The 25,017-nt window shown below is 47.3% G+C and overlaps 1 protein-coding gene across 9 annotated transcripts in view; it reads right to left on the reverse strand.

Moving 5' to 3' along the window:
- The window catches only part of LOC144690556 (kazrin-like), a 536,288-nt gene that overhangs the window by 315,078 nt on the left and 196,193 nt on the right, over positions 1-25,017 (reverse strand). For 6 of the 9 annotated variants that reach the window (XM_078558154.1, XM_078558155.1, XM_078558157.1 and 3 more), the window contains exon 3: positions 1,843-2,035. In XM_078558154.1, the coding sequence (XP_078414280.1) occupies positions 1,843-2,035 (193 nt within the window). Of the gene's footprint in view, positions 1-1,842; positions 2,036-2,382; positions 2,728-13,216; positions 13,388-25,017 lie in introns of those variants that run through there. The other 3 variants (XM_078558158.1, XM_078558159.1, XM_078558162.1) reach the window with 3 other exon arrangements.

Below are 25,017 nucleotides of genomic sequence, written 5' to 3' on the forward strand. Positions count from 1 at the left end.
GCACCCCCCTGGTTCGCTCTCCTCCTCGGCACCCCCCCCGTTCACTCTCCCCCTCGGCACACCCCCTGGTTCACTATCCCCCTCGGCACCCTCACTATCCCCCTCGACACCCCGCTGGCTCACTCACCCTCTCAGCCGCTCCCTCTTGTTCACTGTCCCCCTCAGCACCCCCCCGGTTCACTCCCCCCTCAGCACCCCCCCTGGTTCACTCTCCCCCTCAGCATCCACCCCCCGGTTCACTATCCCCCTCGGCACCCTCACTATCCCCCTCGACACCCCGCTGGCTCACTCACCCTCTCAGCCGCCCCCTCTTGTTCACTGTCCCCCTCAGCGTCCCCCTCAGCACCCCCCTGGTTCACTCCCCCCTCAGCACCCCCCCTGGTTCACTCTCCCCCTCAGCATCCACCCCCCCCTGGTTCACTCTCCCCCTCAGCATCCACCCCCCCTGGTTCACTCTCCCCCTCAGCATCCACCCCCCCCGGTTCACTCTCCCCCTCAGCATCCACCCCCCCTGGTTCACTCTCCCCCTCAGCATCCACCCCCCCTGGCTCACTCTCCACCTCGGCATCCACCCCCCCTGGTTCACTCTCCCCCTCAGCATCCACCCCCCCCCCCCCCCACCCCCGTTCACTCTCCCCCTCAGCATCCACCCCACCTGGTTCACACTCCCCCTCAGCATCCCCCCCCCCGCCGCCATTCACTCTCCCCCTCAGCATCCACCCCCCCTGGTTCACTCTCCCCCTCAGCATCCACCCCCCCTGGTTCACTCTCCCCCTCAGCATCCACCCCACCTGGTTCACTCTCCCCCTCAGCAACCACCCCCCACCGTTCACTCTCCCCCTCAGCAACTACCCCCCACCGTTCACTCTCCCCCTCAGCATCCACCCCCCCTGGCTCACTCTCCACCTCGGCATCCACCCCCCCTGGTTCACTCTCCCCCTCAGCATCCACCCCCCCCCCCCCCCCCCCCCGTTCACTCTCCCCCTCAGCATCCACCCCACCTGGTTCACACTCCCCCTCAGCATCCCCCCCCCCGCCGCCGTTCACTCTCCCCCTCAGCATCCACCCCCCCTGGTTCACTCTCCCCCTCAGCATCCACCCCCCCTGGTTCACTCTCCCCCTCAGCAACCACCCCCCACCGTTCACTCTCCCCCTCAGCAACCACCCCCCACCGTTCACTCTACCCCTCAGCATCCCCCCCCCGGTTCACTCTCCCCCTCAGCAACCACACCCCCCCCCCATTCACTCTACCCCTCCGCCCCCCCCCCCCGTTCACTCTACCCCTCCGCCCCCCCCCCGTTCACTCTACCCCTCCGCCCCCCCCCTTCACTGTCCCCCTCAGCACCCCCCCCCGTTCACTGTCCCCCTCAGCCGCCCCCCCGTTCACTGTCCCCCTCAGCCCCCCGCCCCCCGTTCACTGTCCCCCCTCAGCCCCCCGCCCCCCGTTCACTGTCCCCCTCAGCCCCCCGCCCCCCGTTCACTGTCCCCCTCAGCCCCCCCCCCCGTTCACTGTCCCCCTCAGCCCCCCCCCCCCCCGTTCACTGTCCTCCTCAGCCCCCCCCCCCCCCCTGTTCAATCTCCCCTCAGCCTCCAGATTATTTTCCCCACGCCGCCCAGTTTACTCTCCATTCACCCCCCCACCCCCCCCCCCCACCCCGGTTAATCCCTGGCCCGTTTCTCCTGATTGTCCTCGCCCCACTTTCCTCCTGCAATATCTCTCTCTCCTGAACCCTGTTTTACCCTCTGATTCCACTCCCACCCCCCCCACCCCCACCCCCACAAGCTTCACTATCCGCACAGCTTGTTATCTCTCCTCTGATACCCGCTCTCCCTCTCTCTCACCTTCTCTGTGCTGCTGCTGTTGTTTGGTGTCCATGACAGCGCTGTCCGCTCCTGAGCTCAGCTCTGCCAGTCTCCTGCTGGTGGCGGTCAGCTCGGCTCTCAGGCTGGTCACTTCGCGGCTGGCCGACTGCACGGCCCCATCGATCCTCCCGGCCAGCTGTTTATTGTCTTCCATGGTGCTCAGGATCTTGGCCTGCGGAGAAGGACATGCTGGTCAGGAGTGCGGAGAAACAGGGGGAGAGGGGAGTGCAGTGTGTCCCAGCGCTGGATCCTGCGCTAAGCAGAGGGAGAGCTCCACTCAGCCACACACTCATTCCATTAGGACTCAGCTGGTGGGGAGACGCCAGGCCCTTTAAATGGACACTACCAACCCCAGCCAGGGAAGCCCAATGACAAAAAAAATATCAAATAACCTCCCCTATTTGTACCAGTTAGCCAGGTATGAAAATAAAACGCATTGACTCCCCTAATTGTCGGCCGAAATTGACCCCCCCTTGCCAATTTCAATTTTCCTTTCGTGTCAATTATAAAGTGACTCACTCTTCCCCCTGTCTCTGCCTGTGTAGCATTGCCTGTCCTGCTGTAATCCCTGGTAACAATGTTCCACAGATGCTGCCCTGCCTCATCTGCTTCGCGAATTCACTGGGGCTTGGAGTGAACTAGCAGGAGACTTGGGCTCTGCACACAGTTTCCCATCCAGCTGCTCCCGTTTGTTCCCTACACACACACACAGTCATTCTGCTGGTCCACCCTCCCTCCTCTCGGCTGAATGTCAGCAATTAAGCAGCGCACCTCACGCTCCCTGCTGCATCACAGATAGGAACAGACTGCTGGAAGATTATGAAGCCTTTTCTACCTGCCTGGTTTGATTGACACAGACTCGGGTTTGAGGTTGTCCGCTCCTTCTGCCCGACACCGTCCTGTTTTAGTTTACTTTTTAATTTGTTTAAATATATATTTGAATTGTGTACAGGCAGTGAGGCACTTGCGCGTTTCTTGGAGCACTCAGGATTACATGCAGAGTATACATAAACTCCCTCCACTCTGTCCCAGCAATGCCCAATTCCACTAGAGCACTTTGGACTGCACCCAGTGTAAGATTTCTTTCCCCCCAGCTTGACTGTGATTTCTCAGGGTGAGATTGTACATTAGAAGGTAGGGGGAAACAAGGATTGAAGCCACCAGTCAATGCCTAACTGGCAGCAGAGTGAGATGGCCAAACCTCCTCCTGTCTGGCACCAGTAAGGATGGCCTCCCTCAGACTGTCCATCTTTGAGCCACACGGAGGGGAGGGGCACTACATTCAATCCCTGGTCTCTGCTGCTGAGGCACACTGTGATTAGCAGTAATGGCCCAGATTTCTTCCTTCTGATTACTGTAAAGCAACTGCTACAAAAACATGCATTTATATTGCACCTTTCACATAATAAGAGAGCTGTCCACGGGAGAGTTACGAAAAGAGATATTAGGGCAGGTGACCAAAAGCTTGATTAAAGAGGTAGGTTTTAAGGAGAGTCTTCAAAAAGAGAGATGATTGGAGTGGAGAAAGGGGTTGGCGAGGTATCCCAGACAGCTGCAGGCATGGCTGCCAATGGTAGAATGAAGGAATTGGGGGATGGACAAGAGGTCAGAGTTCACAGAGGGTTAGAGGGTGGTGGAGGTTACAGGAGGGTGAATGGTAGGAGAGGACTGCATTAGCCTTGGTGCCCCCTGGAACCCCATTCCTTTCTCCATGTCCAAATCTTGACTCTGGAGGAGATCAGAGGGGGTGCCTCAGGTACTAGGAGGTGTCGCAGGCACCCGGAGCTACTGCAGGTACCAGGAGGTGCCGCAGGTACCAGGGATGCCGCAGACACCCAGAGGTACTGCAGGTACCAGGGGATGCCACAGGTACCAGGAGGTGCCACAGGTACCAGGAGTGCCGCAGGTTACAGGGGGTGATCAGCTTCTCAACCTGTCTGCACCCTTTGACACACTTGACCACACAATTCTCCTCCAACACCTCTCCATCACTGTCCAGCTGGGTGGGACTTCACTCGCCTCATGTTGTTCTTATCTGTTTAATCGTAGCCACAGAATCACCAACAATGGCCTCTCTTCCCACTTCCCCACAGTTGCCTCTAGTGTCAGCCGTGGCTCAGTTAGTGACCCTCTTGCCTCTGAATCACAAGGTTCCAGGTTCAAGTCTCACTCTAGGGCTTGAGCATAAAAATCAAGGCTAATACTCCTGTGTGATACTGAGGGAGTGAGGCACTGTCAGAGGTGTTGTCTTTTGGATAAGACATTAAACCGAGGCACCAACTGCCTGCTTAGGTGGATGTAAAAGATCCCAATGGCACTATTTTGAAGAAGAGCAGTTTATCTCTGGTGACCTGACCAATATTTATCCCTCAATCAATGTCACAAAAACAGATTATCTGGCCATTATCACATTACTGTTGGAGAGAGTTTGCTGAGTACAAATTGGATGCCGTGTTTCCTACATTACAACAGTAACCACACTTCAAAAAATATTTAATTGGCTGTAAGGTGCTTTGAAATGTCCGGTGGTTGTGAAAAAAGTTATATAAATGCAAGACTTGTTTTTGTCCCACAGGGATCCATCTTTGGCCCCATCCTAGTTCTCATCTACTTACTGCGTCATAACAACATCGTCCGAAAACGCATCAATTTCCATGTGCACACTGACGACACCCAGCTCTGCCTCACCACTGCCTCTCTCGCCCTCTCCGCTGTCTCTGAATTATCAGGCTGCTTGTCCAACATCAGCAGAAATTTCCTCCAATTAAACATTGGAAAGACTGAAGCCATTGGCTTTGATCCCCGTCAAACACTCCTCTCCCTCACCACCGACTCCATTCCTCTCACTTACATTTAGCTGAGGCTTAAACAGACTGACTGTAACCTCGGAGTCATATCTGACCCAGAGATGAGGTTCCAACCACATATCCGCATTGTCGTTATTTCCACCACCATAGCTGCCTGACTCCACCCCTGCTTCAGCTCTTCCGCTGCTTAAACCCTCATTGCTTCAAGCCTTTGTTACCTTCAGACCTGACAATTCTAATGCTCTCCTGCATGGCCACCCACATTTTACCCTATGTAAACTTGAGGTCATCCAAAACTCTGCTGCCCGTGTCTTAATTTTCACCAAATCTCATTCAACCGTTACCCCTGTGCTCACTGATCTACATTGGCTTAAGCAATGCTCTGGTTTTTAAAATTCTTATCCCTGTTTTCAAATCCCTCCATGGCCTTGCCCCTCCCTATCTCTGTAGTCTCCTCCAGCCCTACAACCCTCTGAGGTGTCTGTGCTCCTCTGTTTCTGATCTCGTAAGTATCTCCAAATTTAAACATTCCACCATTGGTGCCCACGTCTTCATTTGTCTAGGCCCTATAAGCTCTGGAATTCCCTCCCTAAACCTCTCTGCCTGTCTACCTCTCTCTCCCCCTTTAAGATGCTCCTTAAAATTTCATTTTTGGCCAAATTTTGGTTATCTGCCCAGGATTAGTTTTCTGTTGGGCCATTTTGAGCAGTCACCAGTTGACCAATGGATGGAAAAGCCAGCAAGGGAGCCATGTTAGGACCACTGTGATGGGGGAGCCATGTTAGAGGCACTGTGACTGGGGAACCGTGTTACAGGCACTGTGACAGGGGAACCGTGTTAGGGGCACTGTGACGGGGGAACCGTGTTAGGGGCACTGTGACGGGGGAACCGTGTTAGGGGCACTGTGACGGGGGAACCGTGTTACAGGCACTGTGACAGGGGAACCGTGTTAGGGGCACTGTGACGGGGGAACCGTGTTAGGGGCACTGTGACGGGGGAACCGTGTTAGGGCCACTGTGACATGGGAACCGTGTTAGAGGCACTGTGACATGGGAACCGTGTTAGAGGCACTGTGACGGGGGAACCGTGTTAGAGGCACTGTGACTGGGGAACCGTGTTAGAGGCACTGTGACTGGGGAACCGTGTTAGAGGCACTGTGACTGGGGAACCGTGTTAGAGGCACTGTGACGGGGGAACCGTGTTAGAGGCACTGTGACGGGGAAACCGTGTTAGAGGCACTGTGACGGGGGAACCGTGTTAGAGGCACTGTGACTGGGGAACCGTGTTAGAGGCACTGTGACGGGGGAACCGTGTTAGAGGCACTGTGACGGGGGAACCGTGTTAGAGGCACTGTGACGGGGGAACCGTGTTAGAGGCACTGTGACGGGGGAACCGTGTTAGAGGCACTGTGACGGGGGAACCGTGTTAGAGGCACTGTGACTGGGGAACCGTGTTAGAGGCACTGTGACGGGGGAACCGTGTTAGAGGCACTGTGACGGGGGAACCGTGTTAGAGGCACTGTGACGGGGGAACCGTGTTAGAGGCACTGTGACGGGGGAACCGTGTTAGAGGCACTGTGACGGGGGAACCGTGTTAGAGGCACTGTGACTGGGGAACCGTGTTAGGGGCACTGTGACGGGGGAACCGTGTTAGGGGCACTGTGACGGGGGAACCGTGTTAGGGGCACTGTGACGGGGGAACCGTGTTAGGGGCACTGTGACAGGGGATCTGTGTTAGAGGCATGTGATGGGGGATTCGTGTTAGAGGCATGTGACGGGGGATCCGTGTTAGAGGCACTGTGATGGAGGATCCGTGTAAGGGGCACTGTGATGGGGGATCCGTGTTAGAGGCACTGCGATGGAGGATCCGTGTAAGGGGCACTGTGATGGGGTATCCGTGTAAGGGGCACTGTGATGGGGGATCCGTGTTAGAGGCACTGTGATGGGGTATCCGTGTAAGGGGCACTGTGATGGGGGATCCGTGTAAGGGGCACTGTGATGGGGGATCCGTTAGAGGCACTGTGACAATGGGTGACAGAGGAGTTGGACCCTGTTGGTGCAATCATAATATTCTGACTATTGCTGCATCTTCTCCCAAGCAATTGCTTGTGGAGCAGCTCAGCCCATCAAGACCACTTTCAAATCTGAGGCCACATTACTTTAGCTGCTGCAGAGTGGCCTGCCTCTGCATCATGAGAGAATACAGTCACCTCCGTGCACATACAGACACACACTCACTCACACACAGAATCACCTCTTCACAAATGCACACACACACATACAGCCACCTCTGCAAATACACACACACATACCCACACAGTCACCTCCTCGTACGCACACCCCCCCCCAACACATGCACACCCCTCCCCCACACATACACGCACACACCCCCGCCCCCACATACACACTTCTGCACTCTCACACATACACACACAGTCAGCCTCGCACACATTATTGCCCCCGCCCCCTTCACCGCCACTCCCCCGGGAACACCACCCCTGAACCCACACATCATTTGCATCATCGCGTACACAACCCCACCCACCCCCACATACATAAACAGGCACCCACATAGTCACATTGCTTTATATACACACACACAACCCAACCAACCCCCCTGCACCAAACACACACACTCCCCACCCACTCTCACCATGCTCCTCAACCCACACCCACACACAGGCACGGACACGGACATCCACATACCTACTCATGGAGCCCCATCTGTCCAGCTACACCCACACAAAAAGTTAGCCTCCCACTCCCACAGTGCTGGGACTCTGCCAATGAATATTTAATTGATCATGTGACAATTGATCAACGACAAGCTGAGGACCTATCCTGACATTCTTTTGTCTGAAACTGGAGAAAAATCCTCTCCTCACTCACTGCCTTGCCCCAAATCAGATGAGGGAAGAATTGAATTCAGTGGCAACACTCATCAGTGTCAAATAGCAGGCTGACACTCAATATCAAAGCTCACACATGCAGTCTGGTCATTGAGATAAGGTAAAGGAATCTGCCTAGCTCCCACAGATCTGGATTAGCAGCTTAGTTCCAATGTAAATGTAAACTGGAGTTCTTCATGGCTAACAGATATAATCATTTATCAAAAAGAAATCCCATTTTCCATGTGTGCAGGCCGGTGCCAGTTCTATAAAGACTGGCACAGAACCTGTGTATGCTTGTTGTGACCATGTTCAGTGCCATTAATGCGTTGACGTAAATTTGCCTCCGTGTCACTTTAAGCAGTCATGTGAACCAGCGACCACAGTCTGCATGAGTGTCGGCCGCACCTTATGGAAAGGTGTTAACCACTGACTGCAAGTAGCCCTTGCAGGGAATAAAAACCTGGACAGTCTACAGTTCGCCAGGGAAGTTTCAGAGTTGGAAGTTGTTAAAGTATTTCCTTGTTTTTTGAATCTATAATTCAGGTGCCTGAGGGCATTCGAGGACCCCTGAGAAACCAACTCAGACTGTGGCTGTGTGGTTTGAGTAAATCACAGCCAAAGAGAGAATGAAAATTGTGTTCTCACTGTGAAACATTTGCCGAACAGTTATATGGATTGAAAGTGCCAATTTCCCCACAATTAACCACTAACCTGCCAGAGGGAGGGTGAAAGGTTGAGGCCCATTATGAGGAACACCATTGGGGTTTATAAAATCATAAAACAAGACAAAGGGATCAATGGAGAAGGACCTTTAATTTATTCAGTGCCTTTCACATCCTGATGATGATCCAAAGCATTTCACAGTGAATTAAATAGGGTTGAAGAGTAGTCACTGTTCTATCAATAGACACAGCGGACACTTGGCACACTGCAACCTCAAAAAAATAGAGCAATAAGATGAATAATTATTTTGTCTGTTCTTGTAGTGACAGGGCATTGTGGGGTCGAAGCACAGTGTGAATATTTACACACTGCAGTGCCAGGACACAGTGTGAATATTTACACACTGCAGCGTCAGGACACAGTGTGAATATTTACACACTGCAGTGTCCGGAGAGTGTGAATATTTACACACTGCTGTGTCAGGACACAGTGTGAATATTTACACACTGCTGTGTCAGGACACAGTGTGAATATTTACACACTGCAGGGTCAGGGCACAGTGTGAATATTTACACACTGCAGTGTGAGGACACAGTGTGAATATTTACACGCTGCAGTATCCGGAGAGTGTGAATATTTACACACTCGTGTCAGGACACAATGTGAATATTTACACACTGCAGTGTCAGGACCCTGTGTAAATATTTACACACCGCCATGTTATGACACAGTGTGAATATTTACACACTGTAATGTCAGGACACAGTGTGAATATTTACACACTGCAGTGTCCGGAGAGTGTGAATATTTACACACTGCCATGTCAGAAAAAAGTGTGAATATTTACACACTGCAGTGTCAGGACACAGTGTGAATATTTACATACTGCAGTGTCAGGGCTCAGTGTGAATACTTACACACACAGCAATTTCAGGGCACCCTGTGAATATTTACACACTGCAGTGTCAGGACAAGGTGTGAATATTTACATACTGCAGTGTCAGGGCTCAGTGTGAATACTTACACACACAGCAATTTCAGGGCACCCTGTGAATATTTACACACTGCAGTGTCAGGACAAGGTGTGAATATTTACATACTGCAGTGTCAGTGCTCAGTGTGAATACTTACACACACAGCAATTTCAGGGCACCCTGTGAATATTTACACACTGCAGTGTCAGGACAAGGTATGAATATTTACATACTGCAGTGTCAGGGCTCAGTGTGAATATTTACACACTGCAATTTCAGGGCACCCTGTGAATATTTACACACTGCAGTGCCAAAGAGTGAATATTTTACAATCTCTGCTTTCGAAAATTGAGGAAGCTGTCAACAGCGCCCCCTTTAGGAGGTAATTTCGGCCATAGGCTTTAATCTGGAATTTATAAGCAGCTGTCCTTTCAGCATATATATTTATTCAATGTGTCCTGACACTGCAGTGTGTAAATATTCACACTTTTTTCCTGACACTGCAGTGTATAAATATTCACACTGTGTCCTGACACTGCAGTGTATAAATTTTCACACTGTGTCCTGACATGGCAGTGTGTAAATATTCACACTCTCTGGATACTGCAGTGTGTAAATATTCACGCTGTGTCCTGACACTGCAGTGTGTAAATATTCACACTGTGTCCTGACACTGCAGTGTGTAAATATTCACATTGTGTCCTGACACTGCAGTGTGTAAATTTTCACATTGTGTCCTGACACTGCAGTGTCTAAATATTCACACTGTGTCCTGACACTGCAGTGTGTAAATTTTCACATTTTGTCCTGACACTGCAGTGTGTAAATATTCACGCTGTGTCCTGACACTGCAGTGTGTAAATATTCACACTGTGTCCTGACACTGCAGTGTGTAAATATTCACTTTTTTCCTGACACTGCAGTGTGTAAATATTCACACTGTGTCCTGACATGGCAGTGTGTAAATATTCACACTCTCCGGATACTGCAGTGTGTAAATATTCACGCTGTGTCCTGACACTGCAGTGTGTAAATATTCACATTGTGTCCTGACACTGCAGTGTGTAAATATTCACACTCTCCGGATACTGCAGTGTGTAAATATTCACATTGTGTCCTGACACTGCAGTGTGTAAATATTCACATTGTGTCCTGACACTGCAGTGTGTAAATATTCACACTCTCTGGATACTGCAGTGTATAAATTTTCACACTGTGTCCTGACACGGCAGTGTGTAAATATTCACACTCTCCGGATACCGCAGTGTGTAAATATTCACACTGTGTCCTGACGGTGCATCATCTAACCACTCTCACTCTGCCCTGATACTGGAGTGTGCAAATAGCTGTGAAAAGATTGAATTACTCACAGATAACATCCATGCAGGTTTAATACTGTAAATGTGACAAATGCTTTCTTGTGTTACTGAATCATTAATAAACTTTTCAATCGTGAGGGGTAATGGTCGTTCCTGCCCCTCACCTCACCCGATTTGTGCAGATGCTGTGTTCCTTTAGCTCAACAGAAGTGTCATGGAGCCTGGGCTGGTGTCCCCCTCTCTCAGCCCTATCAGACTGGTTTGCCATGGTGTGCTTTGCCAACTCACAGGCCAGGGATTGACTACAAAGCTATTCAGGCATCTATTGTTCAGTTTCATGTCCCTACCACCAAAACCACAGGGGAACATGCAGTGAGAGCCCTGTTACACAGCTACCAGCTGTTTGTGTCACTGGTCGCTATAACCAGTGTAGTGTGGTCTTTGGCATTGGAGGACCTCCTGCTCATCCTGGTATACACAAACACAGTTAACCAATGTGTTAGGCCGATTGAAGGCTGAGACTTGTGTGCACCTAAGTGGCCAATGGAATGTCGGAGATACCTGTCCACATTTCAGCTGTTTCTGGCTGCTCCAAGGCATATTTCTAATTCTGCTAATTGTTTCCCAGACTATGCTGATATCTGAAATCAGTAAGGATAGCAGCTAAATGATACAACTGGCCCAATGACCTGGCCTGGGAGATTTGACTGGTGCTGCTGGCTATTATGGAGTTTAATCCGGACAAATGCGAGGTAATGCATTTTGGAAGGTCTAATACAGGCAGGAATTATACAGTAAATGGCAGAACCCTTAAGTGCATCGACAGGCAGAGAGATCTGGGTGTACAGGTCCACAGGTCACTGAAAGTGGCAACGCAGTCAGGAAGGCACATGGCATGCTTGCCTTCATTGGCAGGGGTATTGAGTATAAAAGCTGGGAAGTCATGCTGCAGCTGTATAGAACCTTGGTTAGGCCACACTTGGAATATTGTGTGCAATTCTGGTCGCCACATTACCAGAAGGATATGGAGGCATTGGAGAGGGTGCAGAGGAGGTTTACCAGGATGCTGCCTGGTCTGGAGGTTATTAGCTATGAGGAGAGGTTGGAGAAACTCGGATTGTTCTCACTAGAGTGATGGAGATTGAGGGGTGACTTGATAGAAGTTTACAAAATTATGAGTGGCATGGACAGAGTAGATAGTCAGAAGCCTTTTCCCAGGGTGGAAGAGTCAATTACTAGGGGATATAGATTTAAGATGAGAGGAGAAAACTATAGAGGAGATGTGCCGGGCAAGTTTTTTACGCAGAGGGTAGTGAGTGTCTGGAATTCGCTGCCAGAGGAGGTGGTGGAAGCAGGTACGATAGTGGTGTTTAAGAGGCAGCTTGACAAATACATGAATAGGATGGGAATAGAGGGACACGGACTCCGGAAGTGCAAAATGTTTTAGTTGACGGGCAATACGATCGGCGCAGGCTTGGAGGGCCGAAGGCCCTGTTCCTGTGCTGTACTTTTCTTTGTTCTTTGTTTGTCCAGTGACTCCTGATGGAATGTGTGGACATGCTCATCGGGTGAGGACAGGGTTGCTCGCAATGCTCCCCGCGGTCAAATGGACTGCCTACATTCAGGCTCAATTATAAAGGCTGATGGCACACAGGGAGCTGTTCCTCATCATGAAGCAGCACATGGAAGGATAAGAGGGAGGAAATTGTAAGGGTGAAACACTGAACTTTCAAAAGCAAATCAAAATGGCTTCGGATAACTTGAGACTTGCTATGCCAAATATTGGAATTGCAATCTGAGATCCAGCAACATGATTAGATATTTTGAACGTGATAAGGCTTCGTCGCCAGTGACAGGCTAAGAAGTTGCTGGATGTGGTGCCAGACAGCATCATCTGCCCTGTTGCATTATAACAATGTCCTCTGCCAGCTATTAATATGATGATTGCAACACAATGTCACAAGGTTCCCACTGCTTTACTCAATACTGCTGGGTCTTGCTAAAGGCAAGGGGGAGCTTACCAAGCCACTCTTGGCCTGGCCCGCGACCTATTTGTCACAGCAGAGAAAGGAAACTGTCTGTTTGTTGCAACTTAGTGCTTGGATCAAACTTGTACTTGCATCATTTATTTGCTCATCCAGGCTGGACTATGGAACACAGACTCCTGGCTGGAAAACCCATTGCTAATTGTATCATGACACAAGCTTTGGCAATAGCGTTAACAATGCATCCTTGTGTTTCAGCTGCTCCACAGTGGCCTGACTTCACTTTTGTCTGTCCTGATCTATTATCATTTTCAAATTGTCTCTCCAAGCTGTCACACTTCCATTCCTCTGCAGCCCCATCCATCCCCACATTCCAGCTCACTACCTGTCCTCTGTCTGTGCCTCTGCCTGTCCACTGACTGTTCCACTCCAATGCCATTGATACAGCTTTCATTGAATTATCGCCTCTACCCTTGTTAATATAATCCAAGCCGGTTGGTGAAGCCAAAACCAAGACCCAGAGCTTTTCTTTATTGAAAGAGGTTATTAACTTGTTCAGTCTCACAGCTCTTCTCCCACTCAATCCAGTGTCTCAGCTATCCCCTATTTATATGTGCTCAAAGGCAATTAATACCCTGTTTCTCTTAACCTTAACAATGTAATTGACATCAACAAACCTTAACAATGTAGTTGTCATGACATTAACAATCCTCACCTCATTTGATCTCCCATTTCCAAAACTCATCCCCGAATCTACCTCTTTCACCTCATCTTCAGTCACCTCCTCCAAATATTTTCATCTTCCCTACTCGATGGTCCATGCTTGTCTCCTCCCTTCCTGTGAAACTCATTAAGATGTTTCCTGATGTTCATGACATTCCATAAGTGAACACAACATAAACCATTATCCAAGGAACCTGTTTAAATAAATCTGTTCAGAAAGAAAATCTATAAAAGATCCTAAAAATAACAAAACTACTTACTGTGTATAGAGATTGCTGACAACGTGTTCCCATTAACTGGCACCCAAAACCCACCCCGTGTCAGCATCTTTGCTAGAACATATCCAACTGAATGGAGTATTGTAATTTTAGCCAGTGGTGTTTCTCTATCTGTACGTGTGTTTATTGAACTCCTTTACGTCAAGATCCACAGGTACTGCCCTAAAGCAACAGTTCTGTTCATAACCTATAAAAAACATGGACTTGGGAGTAAAAATATGCCATGAAAAGAACTTGCATTTAGATACCCACCATTCAAAGTGCTTTCCAGCCAATGCAATTCTTTCGAAATGTAGTTACTGTTGTAGAGTGTTGGAAATGCAGCAGCCAATTTGTGCACAGCAAGCTCCCACAAACAGCAGTACAATCATGCACGACCAGGTAATCTGTTTCTTTGTGATGTTGATCGAGAAATAAATATCGGCCAGGACACCGGGGATAATTTTCCTTCTCTTTTTTGAAATAGCATCATTTGGGATCATTTACGCCACCTGAGCAGCCAGATGGGGCCTCAGTTTAATGTCTCATCTGAAAGGCAGCACCCCTGACAGTGCAGCACTCCATCAGTGCTGCACTGGAGTGTCAGCCTTGATTGTTGTACTCAAGGCCCTGGAGTGGGACTTGAACCCTGAACCTTGTGACTCAGAGGCAAGAGTGCCACCAACTAAATCATGACACACTCAATGCCCTAGAATAGGAGTGGACAGCATCTGTAGCCTCAGCAACTGATGGAATACAGACAATATTTCAAATAATTTAAAAAAGGCATGAACTAAAGTTTTTCAATAGGACGACATCATTCCCTTTCTGCTGAAGATCTCAAAGGCAGAGGGTGTCATTCGCACCACATTACTGTATAAAAGCTCAGTGTTGGCTCAGTTGTTAGCACTCACACCTCAGGCTGAGAAAGCTGTGGGGTTCAAGCTCCATGATGTAATCTGACTGTATATTATAGACTGACTTTCCCGTCCAATGCTGAGCAGCTGCTGCAGTTTGGGGGTGCCGCCTTTCAGATATGTCTTTAAATCGGGGACCCATCTGTCTGTTAAGGTGGATGTAAAAGGTCCCATCACATTATTTAAAGAACAGCTGGAGGTTCTCCTGGGCAGCACTGTTCTCTAAAACAGCATCACCAAAAACCAAGGGCGCAGGAACGCAGAGACATTCTCTGCTTGTTGGTCTTCTGCAGGATTGGGGTGTTGTCCTTTTTTAAATTTATTCTTTCATGGGATGTGAGCATCACTGGTAAAGCCAGCATTTGTTGCCGATCCTTAATTGCCCTTGAACTGAGTTGCATGGTTGGCCATTTCAGAGGGCAGCTAAGGGTCAACCGCATTGCTGTGGGTCTGGAGTCGCACCTTGGCCAGAACAGGTAAGGATGGCAGATTTATTTCCTAAAGGGCATTAGTGAACCAGCTGGGTTTTTACAATAATCAATGATAGTTTCATGGTCACCATTACTAAGACTAGCTTTATAGTCCAGATTTTAAAAAAAATTAATTGAATTTAAATTCCACCAGCTGCCATGGTTGGATTTGACTCCATGTCCCTAGAGCATTAACTTGGACTCTGGATTACTAGTCCAATGACAGCATCAGTACGCTACCACTCCCCCTCTTCAAGCATTTGAACTAATGCTGTTTTAATACTGAAGGTGAAATTCAGGACCCCACTAAATAAAAAGGAAAGAAGCCAAAGCAATTTGAGAATGAGTGGTTAAACTTGTGTATTGAATGCCTGCAGAATGGAGGAGGAAGTGACAACTTTGGGAGCCCAAGAAGTGATGACTGAGGGAGGCAATGAAGGGAAGAGTGAGGGGATGAACACAGTAGGCAGTGAAGAAGTGACAACTGAGGGAGACAAGACAGATCATTAAAATGTCATGAATAGGTACAGAAAATAATCAAAAATGCTAATGAAATGCTGGCCTTTCTATCTAGAGGACTGATGCTGCTTGATAGCACTGTTGATGATCCCTTCCATTACTTTACTGATGATCAAGAGGAGACTGATGGGGCGGTAATTGGCCGGGTTAGATTTATCCTGCTTTTTTTGTACAGGACATACCTGGGCAAGTTTCCACATAGCCGGGTAGATGCCAGTATTGTAGCTGTACTGGAACAGCTTGGCTAGAGGCGCGGCAAGTTCTGGAGCACAAATCTTCAGTACTATTGCTGGAATACTGTCAGGGCCCATAGCCTTTGCAGTATCCAGTGCCCTCAGCGGTTTCTTAATATTACATGGAGTGAATCGAACTGGCTGAAGACTGGCATCTGTGATGCTGGGGATCTCCGGAGGAAGCCATGATGAATCATCCACTCAGCACTTCTGTCTGAAGATTGTTGCAAATGTTTCAGCCTAATTTTTGCACTGATGTGCTGGGCTCCCCCTTCATTGAGGATGGGGATATTTGTGGAGCCTCCTCCTACAGTGAGTTGTTTAATTGTCCACCACCATTCATGACTGGATGTGGCAGGACTGCTAATGAAATGCTGGCCTTTCTATCTAGAGGACTAGAATACAAGGGGGTAGAAGTCATGTTTCAGCTAGACAAAGTTCTGGTTAGACGACCTCTGAAATACTGTGAGCAGTTCTGAGCATCACACTTTCAAAAGCATATACTGGCCTTGAGGGATTTTGCGCAGGTTTACCAGAATGATACCTGGTCTCCAAGGGGTAAGTTATGAAGAGAGATTACACAAACTAGGGTTGTATTTCCTGAAATTTGAAAAGTTGAGGGGTAACTTGATTGAAGTTTTCAAGACATTAAAAAGAACAGGTAGGCTAGATAGAGAGAAACTAATTCTGCTGGTTGAGAACTCGACTAGGCTGCATAGTCTAAAAATTAGAGCCAGACCTTTCAAGAGTGGAATTTGGAAACATTTCTATACATAAAGGGTGGTAGAAATTTGGAACTCTCTTCCACAAATGGCAAATGTGCTTGATTAATTACAAATTTTAAATCTGAGCTTGATAGATTTTTGATAATTAAAGGTCTTAAGGCATATGGGGCAAAGGCTGCATAACAGCCATGATCTCATTGAATGCCAGAACAGGTCAGAGGGGATTAAATGGCCTCCTCCTGTTCCCACGTTCCTAACTGACGACTGTGGAAGATGAGGATGTGAAGGCTGAGGGAGGCAAGGTATTCCACAGTTCTGAGGTGCTGAGAAAAGCATGAAATGAGGACAGATGGCAGCGTGATGAGTCTTTATGTGAGCACAATGGGTGCGTGGGAAAGAGGTAGTTTGAGTTGAATTGTGCATTTGAGACTAAGAGGCACAGGAGAGGAGAGTTCAGTCAATAGCTGACCATGACCATGACACTGTCAGTAAAATAGAGGGAAACAAAACGGGAAAGAACTGCAAGTGAGAAAAAGGAAATGGAAGCTCGAGGAAGAAAATTCTTTGTTATCAGCGCACCCTGATCAATGAACATGTTCACTTCATTAACAAACACTGCATGAAGCAGGAGAATTAGTCACTACCCCTGCTCATAAGTATTTGTCACAAGAAGGGAATGGCTCGAGTTTCCACCTTCACATTTCTGCTAACAGCTTATCTTCTTTCTGTTCCACTCTGCATTGTTCCCACTGTCGCTCACTGGTTCCCCTATTGATTCTGTTGGATTCTTGTATCAATTTTTTGTTAAAGCAGGGATCGTTTGCAGAAACGACTGTCTACAGCCAAGGAGTTGGCTGTTTTGCAATCCCTTTATAATTCATCACATTAACACCCGACTGAATGAAATGACAAGCAGCCAGGGGTCCGCAGATGTACCTCTGCCTCGTTCTCATCTCGAACTGTCAATGTTCTCCTTCTGTTCTGACACAAGGTTCAGACTCAGCATGCTACTAGATAAAATCTATGGGTTTGGTGGCAATCCATAAAACCTCAACATTTTCCACGTTAATGTTTGAAACAGAGAGTATTTCAGAATAGTAGAATTTTGCTAAAACTACTCTGAGAAGAGGGAGCTTGTGGCTTTTGGATGGATTCCTGTCTTGTTTCACTGAGAATCCCAGTTGAAGGTCCAGAGCCTACTGAGCCAAAGCTGGAAACATAGGTGGAGAAGATGACGGAGAATTGGACCAACTTAGGGCCCCAATCGCCTGTTTGTTTATGATGACAGGTCAAAGAGTAAGGTTTTAAATAGCCTATTTAGTAGCTGAGCCAGACAAACGATGCTGTGTACAATAAGGTATGAAGCCAATTGGACATCCACTGTTAGTGGCCGCAAGATATCTGGGCTGTTGTACCTCCAAATTCGAGCCCAACTTTCCAGGAACTCCAAGTTTAAATCCCTCCAATCTGGTTTCTGCCCCTGCCACAGTACTGAAATGGCTCTTATCAAAGCCACAAATGGTATCCTATGTGATTGCAACAAAGGCAGACTATCCCTCCTCCATATCCTTCTTGATCTGTCTGCAGCCTTTGACAGGGTTGATCACACCATCATCTTCTTCCAATGCCTCTCCACTCTGGAATTCCTGCCCAAATCCTCTATGAGATTCTATACCTCTTTTTCATCCTTTAAGACACTCCTTAAAACCTACCTCTTTGACAAAGCTTTTGGTCATCTGTCCTCATATCTCCTTATATGGCTTGGTGTCACATTTTGTTCTTGTGAAGCTGCTTGGGATGTTTTAATATGTTAAGGGTGCTATATAACTGCAAGTTGTTGTAGTAGTTGCTGTTGTAGTCCTGATTGCTCTTCTCTTGTTGTCGCAGCAATGAATTTAAGGTGAGTTGGCAATGACAAACGAAAATTCCCTTTAGGAGGTAACTTTCTCACTGTTCGGAAACGCATATCGACTGGGTGTTTGGCGATCTGGAGCTCTGCAGCAAGCAGGCCGACAGCGAATAACTTAAGATGTTACTGAAACCCTTACTTGATTCAAGGTAATTTGCTCAGCGCAGTCTATTAATAAGTTGAATTTGCTTGTGCTCTGCCATGTGGTCTACTTTAGGGACTGATAAATCACCTCCTGCCTCTCAGTAAACCACTCTATTTTATCCACCTGTGTCCAAGGGTTACATGAGCCAAACATACTTTAATAGAGAGAAGGACCTGCCTTGCACCATGACGGAATGGATCAGGAGGTTCCAAGAACGCTTCTCATATGTGAATTCCAGCAAATGCAGGCTATAGCAATCTATAAAATTGCAATTGGCACTTATGTTCAGGGCATGTTCCTTATCAACTGCCTCGGACAAATGACCTACTCTGTACGCAACCTGAAACCAAGCTTGGGGTTTGTGATAATTTTGTATCTTCAGTCCTGCAACTGCCACAGTTCTGAAAGCTTTAACCAAGCAACTTGTTTTGATCACCTCTGGAGGTGTTAAGATAAATTTCCCATAATCTCTTTGCAACCCCCCTCCCCCCACTAAATAAGCCTAAGGCTTTTCTGCCTCTCCCAGGAGGTGACGGGGTTCCTGGTGAAGGGACAGTGTTGGGATCATGATGTTCAATGCAGCAAATGAACAAGCTTGATGGGCCCACTGGTCTTTTTTGCTCATTCACATTCATAGGCTGGTATATAAGTTATGTAGCTCCTGTTCTCGGTTTTTGTTCAGTAACATGCTAAAGGCATAAGAAAACACAGCTTGACCAAAGGTCATTTGGCCTATAAAATGTGTTCCTTACACAGGTCCTGTACAATCTACCCAGTTAATCTCCTTCCACAGCCCAGGTACAATCCGTGCTAATTTAGAAAACTACCAAAAGCTAATCGACAGGCCCTCCACACCTATCCCCGAGTAAAAGCTGATTGACCAAAACAGCTGAAATGAAATCTTTCACAAGGCATGTCTACAGTCAGCAATGCATTCTACCTACACCAACATGCCTGGTGTCATCATTGCATCTGTCCCTGTCCCAACCCAACTCAGAGCAAACAACAACAACTTATATTTATATAGCGCCTTTAACATAATAAAATGTCCAAAGGTGCTTCACAGGAGCATTATAAAAAATATCACATCGAGCCACATAAGGAAATATTAGGTCAGGTGAACTAAAGCTTGGTCAAAGAGATAGGGCTCAAGAAGTGTCTTAAAGGAGGAAAGTGAGGTAAAGAGGTGGAGAGGTATGGAGAGAGAATTCCAGAGCTTGGGGCCTAAGCTACTGAAGGCATGGCACCAATGGTGGAGAATTATCATTTGGAATGCATAAGAGGCCAGAATTAGACGAGCACAGATACCTCGAAGAGTTGTGGGGCTGGTGGAGATTACAGAGATAGGGAGGGGCGAGGCCATGGAAGGATTTGAAAATAAAGATAATAATTTTAAAATAAACAGATTGCTAGGCCGGGAGCCGATGTAAGTCAGCAGGCAGGCACAGAATCAGATGAGTTGAGGGTATTCCGGTTTAACTATTTTAAATAAACAACTTTCTTGTTTCAATAGCTTCAGGGATGGATAAGCGTCAGCCAATAGTGTGAAAACTGAGCTCTGATAATGATACCTGTCTTTTACTCGTTTAGATGTTAATGCACAATGTAATGTGGACTGCTAAGGACAATAGTAGACAAATGGTTAACATACTTTGCTCTGTCTGCAATTTTAACAGAGTGGTTAACCAATATAAAATACCAAGCAGGGTCAGATTAGTCTGTAAAGCACTCGTCCATTATTTTTTGGCAGCATTCATTTCTGTCCTTTGTTGATCTTCTGACTGTCAAAACAGTTTACTTTATTTCTTTTTATTCTTTCATGGGATGTGGGCTTCACTTGCAAGGCCAGCATTTGTTGCCCATCCCTAATTGCCCTTGAACTGAGGGGCTTGCGAGGCCATTTCAGAGAGCAGTTAAGAGTCAACCACATAGCTCTGGGTCTGGAGTCACATGTGGGCCAGACTGGGTAAGGACAGCAGATTTCCTTCCCTAAAGGACATTAGTGAACCAGCTGGATTTTTGGGACAATCAATGATAGTTTCATGATCTCCATTACTGAGACTGGCTTTCAATTCCATATTTTATTAATTGAATTTAAATTCCACCAGCTGCCATGGTGAGATTTGAACCCATGTCCCCAGAGCATAAGCCTGGACCTCTGGATTAATGGTCCAGTGACATAACCACCACGTCACCATCTCCCCTGTACTGAGGGGGGGAAAAAATTGCACATTGCAATAATTAAGAAAGACAAAAATGAACATGCACTGGGTTTTGCAATCTTCACATCAATTCTTTTAATGCCACTCTTTGCATTTCACCACTCATAAACGTGGCATTCAGTGCTGATTACCGTACAGTGAGGGATGAAGGGACCTCATTGAAAAACACAAAACATAGCTGCACCTTATTACAAACAGATCAGCTGCCCACATAATACATCATAGCAGGACAGGATGGTAAAATCCTAAGAATGGGGTTCGGGTTAATTGAAGTCTGGTGGGAGGAGGCATGTAGAGCATTAACATCGGCACAGAATGTCAGCGAATGAGGATCCACAGTGAGGGTTAGTATTGGGATCAATTGGGCTGAATGGCCTGTTTCTGAGATGTAAATTATATGAAATTCTCTTTAATGAGGATCTCAGTTTCATTCTTTATATTAAGTAAAATGTATCATCATTCTAGTGCTACATTTCTTATTTCAAAGGTCTGGCAACTCAAGTATACACTGAAATGAAGCCAGTTCGTGTATTCACAGCAGGAACATCCTTCTTCCCCCAGAAAATGGCAGCTGCAACCAGTTTGGGAGGAAGTAAATCTTCAAGCAGGACAACAATCAGGAATGTTCCAGAAAGTGCCTTTGAGGGAAATAATTTTTTTAAAGCTGCATTTTAGTAGGTTTCTTGTTATCACAGAATCATAAAATGTTTACAGCGCAGAGGCCATTTGGCCCATCGTGTCTGTACCAGCTCTCAGGATGAGCAATTTTCTTTGTGCCATTATCCCACCTTCTCCCCATAACCCTGCACATTCTTCCTTTTCAAATAACAGTCTAGTTCCCTTTTGAATGCCTCAATTGAACCTGCCTCCACCACACTCAGGTAGTACATTCCAAGCCTTAACCATTCTTTGCATGAAAAAGTTTTTTCTCATATTGCAAATTATTTTAAATCTGTGCCTTCTCATTCTCAATCCTTTCATGAGTAGGAACAGTTTCTACCTGTCTACTCTTGTCCTGGTCCCTCATGATTTTGGATACCTCTATCAAATCTCCTCTCGGCCTTCTTTTCTCCAAGGAAAACAGTCCTAACTTCTCCAATCTATCTTCATAAGTGAAGTTCTTCATCCTTGGAACCATTCTTGTGAATCTTTTCTGCACTCTCTCCAATGCCTTCATATCCTTCCTTAAGTGTGGCACCCAGAACTGGACACAATACTCCAGCTGAGGCCAAACTAGTGTCTTATGCAAGCTCAACATAACCTCCTTGCTCTTGTACTCTATGTCCCTATTAATAAAGCCCAGGATACTGTATGCTTTATTAACTGATCTCTCAATCTGTCCTGCCACCTTCAATGACTTGTGTACATATACACCTAGGTCCCTCTGCTCTTGCACCCCATTTAGAGTCGTAACCTTTATTTTATATTATCTCTCCATGTTCTTCTACCAAAAATCACTTCACATTTCTCTGCATTGAACTTCATTTCATAAGTTATGTATAACTTCAACAAAAAACACACCTGTAGTTATGACTCTCCTGAGGCCATTCAGTTCACATGAAACCATTTCTGTCTCTAGTTTGTGCAAAGTTAACCATGATGCCTTATTGGTTGCCTCAGGTAGCCTTCAGTCCCATCATCCAATCAATCTGATTAGTTGACACCAACAATGGCCACTCTGTATACTCCTTACAATATTCTGAAAATATGATACTTGGGTTAAAACACTGTCAGCTTAAAAAGTGAGCACTTGAGTAAGCCTACCCTAGTGCGAACTCTTGCTTGATCCGTTTAATCACTTTCACAGCCCATGGAAACTGTAACCTATCATTGCCTCACCCCTCCCATTGGAAAGAGCAGTACAAAAACCCCCTGATCCCAAGGAAGATGAAAGAACATGGCATAATATTCACTCAGCTACATCTCTCCATTGTTCAGCCCTAGCTGCTGCACACTACAGACAACAAGGTGATGTAAAATATCATAGAACTGGGCAACACTGAAGTTTAATCACCACTTCTGTGAATATTATGAAATATCAGTTGCTAAGTTAGTGACAATGCGATGCAAATCAACTCTGCCAGATGATGCAGGTGATCCTGATACCTTCAGCGACAAAGGTGATTTACTTGGTTTGGCCTTGCCTAAAGCTCGGGAATGTGAGGTTCTTTGTTTGCTTCAACCTAACCTCAATTCACAGTCCTACGACACATATGCAGCCCTGTCCTCCTGTTGAAGAGTTCAACCAGACCGCCAGCTATTTAACTCTGAAGAGCATCATCCAAATTCTACACACGGGTATCTTTAAATATGATTAGGTGGGCAATGGGTGAGGAGTGGGATGTCCAGCTGGTGTTTGTCCCTCCATCGGGTTAATTGTAATACTGCTACTGTAGCTGCCCTACCTGAGATCAGCAAACCCAGCATAGCGCAGGGACTGGGCCTGTGGTCCGTATGGCTCAGTGCAACACCATGCGGTGCAATTGTTCACTTGCCTAAGGGGCCACTGGGGTGGGGGAGGGCTCCTATCAGTTGTCTTATGTGGATGAATCACGAATTCCGAGTTGGAGGCCAGGGATGTGGGGGTGGAAACCCAGTCGGCCTTGGCTCAGGCAGGAGTTCAGTACAAAACCATGAAGAGAAATGTGAAAGAGCGCTGAATTATAAATAACCATTGATTGCAGGTTCTGATCGCAAAGTTTTGATCAAGTATTATTTTAAGCCATTTGACCTTTGTTTTCAGCTCAACATCAGCTGAGTTTCTTACTTATACCATTGCCTTGCAATCCCTCCCACATCCCGAGGCTGTTGATAATTGCTTCAGACTTCACCTTAAGGCCTATCTCTGCTGCTCAAATAAAAACACGATTGTGCGCACCATCTCTTATTCTCTTGTTGTTCATATAGCTCCTGCACCAAGTACCACAGCCCTTCCTCCTCACTCTATGTTACTGGGGAAACGTGAAGGGAGCATCTGCCAAGATCCAAAAACTATTGCCTGTCTCAGGCAATTTCAAACCTTTTGTCCTGCTGTCTTCATCTTCTCCCTCCTCTTCTGAAGTTACTGGTTATTGCTTGACTATCTAAGATATGTTGCCAGGGTGGAATCTTCACCTCCGACGCAACAGTTTGCATTGATGTATTAACATAGTAAAATGCTTCACAGGAGTGTAACCTGACAAATGAAATGGGTAAGAAGCCACCTGAGGAGACATTAGGGCAGGTGACGCAAAGGTTGGTCAAAGAGGTTCATTTTTACGGAGCGTCTTAAAGGTGGAGATGGAAATCCAGAGTGTGGGCTGAGGCAAGGCCACCAACAGAGGAGGTGAAGAAGAGAAATGGAGGGACGCAGGGTTCTCAGCGGGTTGTAGGGTTGGATGAGGGTTTAGAGGTAGGGAGGTTATGGAGGGATATCAACACAATGATGAGGACTCCAGATTTAAGGGTTTAAATTTGCGTTACGCCAGGTATAACCCAAACCCCGGCAGTTCTCTGGACCAAGTGGTCAATCGACCATCAGAGCCATCATATCTAGATCCCGATGCAGTCCTTTCCCAGTGTCTACACCCGCGTGCTTTCCATCATGGCTCACTGGTTAAGGTCGGGTGCGGGAACCTCAGCTAATCCTTCCCCTTCTCTAACACAGGGACACTGAGGCTAACTGTACTCCCCTAGATGCTGCCCTGGCTGAGGCCAGCTGGCTCAGCAGAGGGCCTGGTTGGAACAGTTCAGCATTTTTGCCAACCAAAACATACCAGCAGCGGTTTCCGGCATTTCTAAGCCAGCTTCCACAGGCACTTTTTCTAAACAGTGCCCCCATCCCTTGGAAACTTCCCAAATACGGATTTCTTCCCACTTTTGGATCAAAGGAAACACTTCTCTTTGAGGATTTTGGAGCTTTTTCTTGATGGGCAAGTGCTCTGAGTGAGAACAAGAGGTGCCCAAACCTCAGTCTGGAGTGCATTAGTTGGTCTTAGCCATAGCTGTGGTAGCAGCATTAGGATTGGCCACAGAACCCCTGGACCAAGGAGGGAGAAGGATTCAGGGCACCCATACTTGGTCACAACTGTGACCCCTGCTAGAAAGTGTACAGTGCAGAGGTCACAGGATCAGTCTCAATTGTGATGTACCCCCTAGTCAATTGGCCTCTCAATACTCTCAGTGTTTAGCTTCACAGACTGAGGTACAGGAGCATTGCTGGTGCTTGCAGGACTTGATCCTAGTAAGAATCAGCACCTTCAGAGAGAGAGAAGGAAAATTGAAGGGGAATTTGACAAATAAAAACACTCAGAAGCAAAAGGAGAAAAGAATATCTCATTAAAATTGCTTTATGTGCTAACAGTCAATCACAAATGTTGCCTTGGTGACACCTCCACCTCCAGTATAGTGTGCAACA

The sequence above is a fragment of the Cetorhinus maximus genome, chromosome 15, assembly GCF_964194155.1.
Source record: "Cetorhinus maximus chromosome 15, sCetMax3.hap1.1, whole genome shotgun sequence".
Classification (NCBI taxonomy): Eukaryota; Metazoa; Chordata; class Chondrichthyes; order Lamniformes; family Cetorhinidae; genus Cetorhinus; species Cetorhinus maximus.